Genomic DNA, 9,473 nt, shown 5'->3' on the forward strand with positions numbered 1-9,473 from the left:
GGGGTGTACAGTGAAAACATTAGAGGCTACGACCGTATCTACGACAGCAGCGGAACTGACAACGAGTGCAGGAATATCCATAGTCTGATTGATAACAAAATCGCTAATTAGATCGGAAGAAACAAGGTCATTTACAGGAGTCATATGATTATATGAAAAGGGAACAGTATTCTGACCTGTTTGTGTGAGAGCGCCTGATGCACTACTGTTAACGACAGAATGTCCGTAACTCACGGTGTAAAAACCGAAAGGGGCGAGCAGGTCACAACCGGGAATCGAACCCGAGTTGTCCGCTTGGCGGTCACCAACGCTAACCACTACACTAAAAGGTCGCACGACCATTTAGCATTGTCAGTTAGCACTGTTACAACGGTTCGGGTGGCTGGTAGTCAGTCTGACGTGGATGTTTTCTCGTCTTTCACTTTCTTGTCCGCGAACTTCTTGCGGCGGCAGGACGAGTCCGGGTGTTTGCAACGCTGACCGGTCTGGCTGAAGCAATGCCCGCAGTAGTGTTCGAAGCGGCACGCTGACGTCGAGCATTCGCCTCTCTGAAACTTCCAGCAAGGTCTGGTGGTCGATGTGGGCTGAGTGGAGTTGGTCGCGGTGGTGTTGGACTTGAGCTTACTGGCGTCACCGTCGAAGTAGAACTCCTTTATGTCCTCCCAATCGGAATTCAATTGTGTGGGAACACGGAGTGCTCGGGCGATAGCGGCATGGTGGAACGCCCGAACAACGGGCCAGCGGTAGCTTCTCAGGCGGTGGCACGTATATTGGAGGAGGGCGGTGCGTCCCTTGGCCTCCCAGGATGGCAAGGCTGGGGAGAGTAGAAGTCCCATAGACCCGCTTAGGAATTCCTCGGCCGATAGGTCATCATACTTCTTGTTGTCGGCCGACTCGCAGCTATAAAGACAAACTGCTCGGGGGAGAGTGGGGAGGACTTCTTATCTGTCGATCTGGCTGGCTTAGCCCGCTCGTTGAATTCCAGGTCCGGGAATTAATTTTTGCTGGACTTTGGCGAGGAGATCAGCGTCCTGGCGTAGCGTGTCCATGGTAACATCCCCTGGACCTAGTTGCACGGTCGATTTCTCTTGTCCTGCCGCTGGCCACGCCGGCACCGACTGGAGGAGGGGCGGCCTTCGGGTCGTGTTGCACTGCTGTGCCGGAGACGGACGTGCCGAGCGCCGGGGGAGTCGGTTTGCCTGGACTAGCAGAGGATGGCGGTTGAGAAGGAGCCGTCTGGAGTTGCTGTAACTTCTGTTCCAGCGCCTCCACTTCTCGTCTGAGCTCTACGAAAGACTATAGGTACAACGCGACAAGCCTTCACCAGGCCATTTCTCACCGTTCCACACCTATTTCTCACCGTTCCACACCTATTTCTCACCGTTCCACACCCATTTCTCACCGTTCCACACCCATTTCTCACCGTTCCACACCCATTTCTCACCGCTCCACGACACGATTCCAAACGCTCCGCAACCATTTCTCACCGCTCCACACCCATTTCTCACCGTTCCACACCCATTTCTCACCGCTCCACGACACGATTCCAACCGCTCCGCAACCATTTCTCACCGCTCCACGACACGATTCCAAACGCTCCGCAAAAAGTTTCTCACCGCTCCACGACACGATTCCAACCGCTCCGCAACCATTTCTCACCGCGCCGAGGCAAGATTCCAACCGCTCCACACCCATTTCCCACCGCGCCAAGGCAAGATTCCAGCCGTTCCGAAGCAGGATTTCTCCGCGCTCCAGGGCAGAATTTCTCGTCGCTCCAGGGCAGAATTTCTCGTCGCTCCAGGGCAGGAAGCCTCCTACCCCAGACTTGTGTACAGTGGACGGTCCCCAATTCAGGCGTCATTTTCCGGCATGCTTTGTGACCTTTGACAGAGCGCGCGAGTTTTACTGCAGGAAGGACTGCAGATATCGCCCAAGTTTGGAAATTAGTGCTTTGTGCTCCGCAGCTGTGCAGTTTTCGAGGTGAATTTTTTCCCACACGTCTTTGTAGAGGTTATTGGCATTATGTCTACGTGTAGTTTGATATAGAACTGCTCCGCCCACCCGAGGAGTTTGGTGCCGTCCGAGGGCGTTAGCCCGAGGAGCAGTTCCGCTAAACGAGACTTTTGCCCATGCTTTAACTAACTTAGAACCCAGCCATCCTTCCGAAGTAAAATATATCTGATAATGTTACAGATAAAAATGCTTTGTTTCCCTCTTAAAGTGTGTAAATTTCGTTTTCCATCAAGTGTTTCTTGAGAGGTCCCTTTGCCATGACAGATGACCCGCGGGTCATCTGTCATTGCAAAGGGACCTCTCAAGAAACACAGATGGATGTTGGAATGTTTTTGTTCCCTTCCGTTAATCCCATCTTAATCCCATGGGCGACAGGGATTGGTCAGCTTAGATCACATGCTTTAAAGTAAGCAGGCATATGGCCTCATGTGTCAGTAAAAAGTGGGCCTCTCTGAGTTAGTCTGATTTATGAGGTTGGTTAGAACACCTCTACCCCTCGGGAAATCCTAAATCCGGAGATTATTTTTATTTCTATAGGAAGCACGCTCATCATGTAAACAACAACAAAATCATTCCAAAATTTAACCGGGAATTCGATATTTACGTCATGTATAACTGCAATTAGCCACAACCCACAAGACGCCCTCTTGCGGCCCACAGTGCCGGACCGCATTACTCGGAACAAAATAGCGTACACGTCCGACGATCGCTCGGATGACGAAACTGCACTACCTAATCCTGTCAGTAAGAAACAAGCTTTCATCTCAAAACCTTTTCAGATCAGGTGGGGTCGATGACAAGGTATTTATGATCGACCAAAACTTACGCTCTTCGGGCCCAATTTTTTTGCGGCCTCACTATTTGGGACCCTGCACGCGGAGTAATTGCGGAACGAGACCTTAGTCATATAAGTTACATGTTAAGTTCATCGTCGTTATTTCAACATATTTGCCACTGTCGGAGGGCAACAAAAATTCTTGCTTTTTTCAAAATCCAACAAAATTGAACGTGCGTGCTGATGTCAGCCCTAAAAATTACTTGCTGTGGCCTAACCGTTAACAGATGTACTCAGAGGTATTGTTAACACAGCTTGTGTGGCCTGACCTGTCAACGGAAACAGACGAGGGGCCGGCTTCCCGGATGTGGGGTCTATGTGGGACAGATCTCACATTTACCGCAGTGTTGTCAAGGAGTGAACACTATGAAGACAACTGCGTTACTTTTTGCAGTATTCTGCATCAACCTGTGCGTGGCGCAAGGTGATTCTGCCGCGGATGGAGGTAATGCGACCTCAGGTGGGACTGTTCACATCTGGCGCGACGGGCTGGAGCAATGCGCGCACACCGTGGTGGTGCCCAGAACAGACCCGGAGGCGTGTCCGGGAGGGAAGGGTGTAGTCGTCTTCTTACAGGTATGCCTTCAAGACATGATAACGGTTAACTCACATCGTCTTCTTTATTACAGGTTTGTCGTCAAGATATTAAAACGATTAAGTCTCATCGTTTTCTTTTTACAGGTTTGTCAGAGACTTACAATCGTTCTTTACAAAATGCATGGCTTGGACACTTTTAGAGGTGGCGTCAGTTTAGTATTTGTCCATTTAAATTTCATTTATATCTTTTCAATTGTGTTTTTTAATAAATTGTTCAAAATAAACTACAATACGTTTTAAATAGATAAATACTACAAGTCTTCACACTACTGTTTATAGTGTATTCTCCCCTGTATAATTGCACGCGGTCCAAAAAGTGGTTGGCCATTCTAATAACCGACCACTTTTGAGGTTACGGCTTGATAACCGATGGGAAATGGAGCCTTCTGATTGGTCGACGTGTCCTGGCTATATGATAATAAGCCATAATCATCACGTAAGTACACAAAAATATAATCACGACTTACGTCATGTAAAATTATTAATGTTAACGTTAGATATATGATAAAGGTATTATATTTTTTAACAATGCACGGCTTTTATACTGTTTACAGGACCTGAAAACTGCCGTGGATGACTTGACGACACGCCTCACAAGAACAGAGAACAGACTGGAGGCTATAGAGAAACAGTTCCAGAAAGACCAAGTCCAGGTCAGTAGTAAAGAAAGCGCCAAACGACTAAGATTCTAAAGGCGTCATTGACGGACGCGTGAGCCAAATCCCGGATCCACCTATTTGCGTTTCGATGATTAGCATAAATGTACCATTTCATTATATGCAACTTGTGTATGTACTTTTTGTGACGAATTTTGGTAACATGTTCATCTGTTACCTCTTCCGGCTGTTTTCCCCCCTAGGTCTACTCCAGCCTTACTAAGGTGCTCCTTCAGGAAAAGGAAAACTTCAAACAGATCCGCCGCAACACAGAAGGAATCTACTCCCTGGTGCAGGCGTCTGCGGAAAGGGAAGACACCAGGACTAGTACTGATGGGGAGGAGGAACAGACTGACGACGCGGATCCGGAAGGGTACGAGATAGAAGGTAACTTCTTTTGTTTAATAACTGACCACAATTATGTGTATATCCAACTCCCGTACGTTTGGGACCGCATTGTGGATACATTTCCCTGTAATCCCGCATATGTGCAGATATGTAAATATTGTACGGTTGGAAATACATCTATAGCAGCGACACCTGTGCTACGGTACAATGTGAACCAGTCAGAATTGCCCTGAGGAAGGTGACAGACGGTCACAGAAACTTCGGCTGAATTAAAGACTTGGTTGTGTAAAAAGAGTCTCTTTACTCAGTGACTTACCAACTTACCAAATGAATATCATAACTAATATAGCATTTGAAAATGAATTGATGAATACAAAGATAATGCAGAGGAAACTAACACAGTTTAACAAAGTACGTCACTAAATGCAAAGAACATTTTGCAGAATCGGAAAGATTGTTTCTCGATTTCTTCGCAGATTGTTCAACCCTTTTCCGCTCCGGCACCACAGTAAGCGGGATTTACAGCGTGAGTCCAGGTCCCAGACAGATGGAAGTCTACTGTGACATGGACACGTCAGGTCAGGTCGCGTATTTTAATGTTGATGTGGGGTCAACCCCTGCGTGGGGTCGTGTGACGTAGCGGCAGAGTGCTCGACTCGGAACCAAGAGGTCCCGGGTTCGAGTCCTGACATGCCACCGAACTTGTGCGCTTGGGAAAGGCACTTAACACGACTTTCCTCACTTCGCTCAGGTAAAAATGAGTATTGTCTTGTCCCCTGTGTTGGTGGCGGCATTAAAATAGGTTAAAAAACCTTGAGTGTGCCGTCACCACGTCTAGTGATTATATGTTGAAACAAAAAAATGTTGATGTGGCTTTATTTCCATTTCTTACGTTTACAAATGTAGGACTCTTATACGTCGGTGAAGGTTGGACGTCCTGGTAATAAGATGTGCCAAATAACAGTTACTCAAGCAACAAATAATATATGATTTTCCAAAATGTTTGGCGTAGGTTTCTTATTTTCAATCGATTGCAATAATACAGGACCAGAATCTGTTTGCCTAGTGTCCAGATCTATTTGGTTCCCGAGTCTGATTCGTCTTCTCCACAAATACAGGCTAATATTCTGTATGTATCTTCTTTTCTTGTGCCATATCGTACAGGGGGCGGTTGGACTGTGTTCCAGCGGCGACAGGACGGGTCGGTTCCCTTCAACCGGACCTGGGAGGAGTACAGACAGGGGTTCGGGAACAAGGACGGGGAATACTGGCTCGGGAACGACGTCCTTCACTTCCTGACGTCACAGCAGAGCTACAAATTAAGGATCGATCTCGAGAGTTGGCAAGAAGAAAAACGCTTTGCAGAGTACAACACCTTCAGGTATGGATACTTAGACTTAAGACTTCCGAGTGTTCCATACATTATACTACATCTGTGTCTGTGCTTGTGAGTGTTTCCGCGATTCCCAAGATTGCTTTTAGTCTCCTATAGAGGCCTCCAGGCGGGTGGGAGTTTTGATACTGCGTTTTGTAGAGTTTTAAACGCGTTCTTTTGCCGGCCACCCTACAACCAGCCGCCTAGAGAAGGTCCGTGGCGGGTACAAACCTTCTCTGGGCGCGGCTGGTTGTAGGATGGCCGGCAAAACAACGCGTTAAAAATTCTACAAAACGCAGTATCAAAACTCCTACCCGCCTGGAGGCCTGCACAGGAGGCTAAATTGCTAGCATGCTTTTTTCTACCTGGTCCTTTCAAACGTCGCCAAACCATCTCCACATGCTCCTTAGTCCTGTACATATTTTAAAATCGGGCCATTACTGACGACAAGTTTCATGATTGATCTCTGCAGGGTTGGAAACGCGGAGCAGAATTACAGACTAGAGGTGTCCGGTTACCAAGGCAACGCCGGGGACTCCATGACCATCAACAACGGGATGAGCTTCTCCACCATCGACAAGGACAACGACGTGTTGCGGGGGAGCTGCTCCCAGCACCGCGGGAAGGGAGGCTGGTGGTTCCGGGCCTGCGGCTCGGCGCTCCTGAACGGCCGGTACCTCGGCAACTGCGGCAGCTCCTGCCTGCACAGCCAGGGGGTGCTGTGGGGGCTCATGACGCAATCTCTGAAATCTGTGTCGATGAAAATCAGACCACAGTCGCAGTAAACCATACTTACTTCGTATCATGAAAGTTCATCTGTGTTGGTAGTTACATGTTTAAAGTTGAAACCAGATACCAGATATCTACCAGATACCTTTGACCCAGTGTTGACGTCACACTTCAAAGAAGCCACGTGACAAGCTTCACTGGGTCAGTCTACTGAGGAAGACCAGCTAGAGTCACTGGTCGAAAGCTCTAGGTGAGAGATTTCTTTGTGTTGGATGAAAAGTTTTTACTTAAATTAAAACATACATACTTCGTGTATTTGCAGTTTGAATGCTTTGCACTTTTTTTGTCTATCTGCAAACCTTGTTGTGGGGCATGGGACATGACAATAAGAATTAAGCCACAATTGCAAACTTAATTTCGCGTAACGCAATTTATTGTAGTAGAAACTCAATCAATATTGGTGTCTCAAGAAGACTTAGACAAAGATAATTCTGTACCATTCTACAAGATTTCTAGTCGTTAGAAAGGGCCGTATCAATGACAATTAAGCCATGAATCGTGAACCTAAATGGTATAACGCCATTTATTGAAGCAATAGATGAATCAATAATGATGTCTAAGCAAGACCGGTATTTGGTACGTTGACAAACAATTCTGTGCTATATATTCTATAAGATTTCCGATTAGATATTCGCGATTTTCCGTGACCATCTTCTAGCTCCTTGGCAGGCTTGAGTTAAAGATGTCGATGTACATGAACCACTCTCCGTCAACTTTATTCCAAATAACGATGTACCTGTGAAACATCAAGAAAAAAATTGATATTGATATTATCAACGTAACTACAATTTCAGAAAGTTTCCATATAACATCTCATTTATAGTTGTTCTATCCACTCAGTATGAAAGATTATAATAGGTCAGGTGCATATACGTGCAGCGAGCATAAAACATGTTACTTACTTGCCCTCGTCAGCCACACTGCCGTCCGCTTTCTTGCTGGTGCTGGTGCCCCGTTCGTAGATGACGTCACTACCCATCGGTCCGACTTCCTCAGTTTTTAACTCCACCGCCTTCACACCGCCGGCCCAGGCACCAACAAACGCCTTCTCTGCCCCTGTCGTTAGCAAAAGACGTCTTGTTAATTTGATGGCACTCCGGGCATACGTACATGTAAGCGATCATCAAATCACACACGCACGCAAAAGACACGTACATACACACACACACACACACACAGACACACACGACAAGGATAGAGAGACCTATTCCGTTCTTCTAATCTATACACACACACACACACACACACACATATATATATATATATATATATATATATTAGTATTCTCATTACACCAGGGTGCAGCTAGCTCCATAACTTGACATACATAATCCTCACCGTCTCGGCCGTACTCAGTGTCACTGCCAGGCGCCATGACCTTGCAGTCCTCCGTATACAGCTTAGTAGCCAGACCTTTCATGTCGTTAGCCTTGTAGAGGGCCATAAACTTTTGGTTCCTTGCTTCTATCTCTTTCTTCAGAGTCTTCAGATCCACATCTGGAGACGAGGTTTACACGTACAGATACAATAAGATCGGAGATGGTGAAGTACTAGTATTACGATTTCCGTTGACTGACGGAGACAGAGGCTAAGGTTAAAACTATATCAATTAACGTTAACGGATGAATGTTGTCTTTCATTTTCATGTGTGTGGTGGGGGGGAGTAAACTTCAGAAATGAATAAAGCACATAATGGATTGGTCACGGATAGAACACTATAGATGAAGTTTCGCTGTTCCAGTGCCTCTATCCTTTGGTCATTGGATGTCACCTCTGACTGGAGCTGGCCTACCTTCTCCTGCAGTTGCTGGATTTGTTGGTCTTTGGCCGCCATCTCAGTCTGCAACTTTTGACAGATCTCTAGATATTTAAGAACATTAACATTTTCGTTTATAACATAAAGTTTGTAGTGCCGAGTATGTTTGCAGCTGGTTGCACACAGCTGGGTCGTGGACTGGTTGTCGCTACTAAGCTAGTTCATCGTCATTAGTGTATGGTTAGTAAACTAGAAAGGTAACATTTGTTACCTCAGATGATTAGATTATTGATGACCTATACAAATGTATTTCAAATTAGACAACTGACATTGGCAATCACAGATTACTATATGATCATTCTCAGTGTTTATAATTATGAAGTTTTAAAAAAAAACTAGGAAAATATGCCATATCAAAGAACATGGACCAATGCAATTCACAAGCTGTTATTTAACAAGCTTTATGTTGATAATTTTCATTCAACACATTATTATGTATATTGCACCACTACAACATACCTGTGCATGTTTGGCCACAACCCTGATACCCTGGCTTGCAGGTACAGTTGAAGCCACCAGGAGTGTTGGTGCAAGAAGCATCAGAATGGCAGCTGTGGGCTCCGGAGGCACACTCATCAATATCTGAGGCAGAGGAATGTGATCCAGATCATTTAAAATGTTGGTGAAATATTTTTTTCTTAATTCCAACATTTCATGACTAGACATGGTGACGACACACTCAAGTTTTTTCAACTTATTTTATGCCACCACCAAGGCAGAGTAGGACAGGACAATAACTCATTTACACTTTGGTTTAGTGAGGGAAGTCATGTTAAGTGCCTTTCCCAAGGGCACAAGATCGGTGGCATGTCAGGAATTTGAATTCATGAAATTTTAAAGGAACAATAAGCAAAAAGAACTGACAATAATGCAGAGAACTCATTCATCTCGATCACTTTCGCTTGTTTGGGGAGTACGGTTTACATGACACTTCCCGTGACTAACAGTAATAGCAAAAAACAGAAAATAACTTGTGTAAAAAACAATGTGTAAAAAAACAACATCAATTTTCTGTGGAATCATGAAATCATTTTCTTTAATAGT

General features: G+C 45.6%; 2 protein-coding genes across 2 annotated transcripts in view; one reads left to right on the plus strand and one right to left on the minus strand.

Moving 5' to 3' along the window:
• Nucleotides 1-3,198: 3,198 nt before the first annotated feature.
• Nucleotides 3,199-6,702, plus strand: LOC109464489 (fibrinogen-like protein 1). The gene is made up of 6 exons (XM_019761496.1): nt 3,199-3,424; nt 4,000-4,098; nt 4,305-4,488; nt 4,926-5,027; nt 5,614-5,830; nt 6,297-6,702. The coding sequence occupies exons 1-6, from the start codon at nt 3,215-3,217 to the stop codon at nt 6,607-6,609; spliced, it is 1,125 nt and encodes a 374-aa protein (XP_019617055.1). The 5' UTR covers nt 3,199-3,214; the 3' UTR covers nt 6,610-6,702.
• Nucleotides 6,703-6,978: 276 nt separating this feature from the next.
• LOC109464468 (IgGFc-binding protein-like) overlaps nt 6,979-9,473 on the minus strand; it is a 24,442-nt gene continuing 21,947 nt past the window's right edge. Inside the window, exons 24-27 of the mRNA XM_019761461.1 lie at nt 8,889-9,011; nt 7,952-8,110; nt 7,516-7,669; nt 6,979-7,349 (exon numbers count right to left, since the gene is read on the minus strand). Coding sequence (XP_019617020.1) covers nt 7,268-7,349; nt 7,516-7,669; nt 7,952-8,110; nt 8,889-9,011 — 518 coding nt within the window. The 3' untranslated portion in view covers nt 6,979-7,267. The remainder of the gene's footprint in view (nt 7,350-7,515; nt 7,670-7,951; nt 8,111-8,888; nt 9,012-9,473) is intronic.

This window comes from Branchiostoma belcheri, unplaced genomic scaffold, assembly GCF_001625305.1.
Source record: "Branchiostoma belcheri isolate BF01 breed outbred unplaced genomic scaffold, Haploidv18h27 scaffold139, whole genome shotgun sequence".
Classification (NCBI taxonomy): Eukaryota; Metazoa; Chordata; class Leptocardii; order Amphioxiformes; family Branchiostomatidae; genus Branchiostoma; species Branchiostoma belcheri.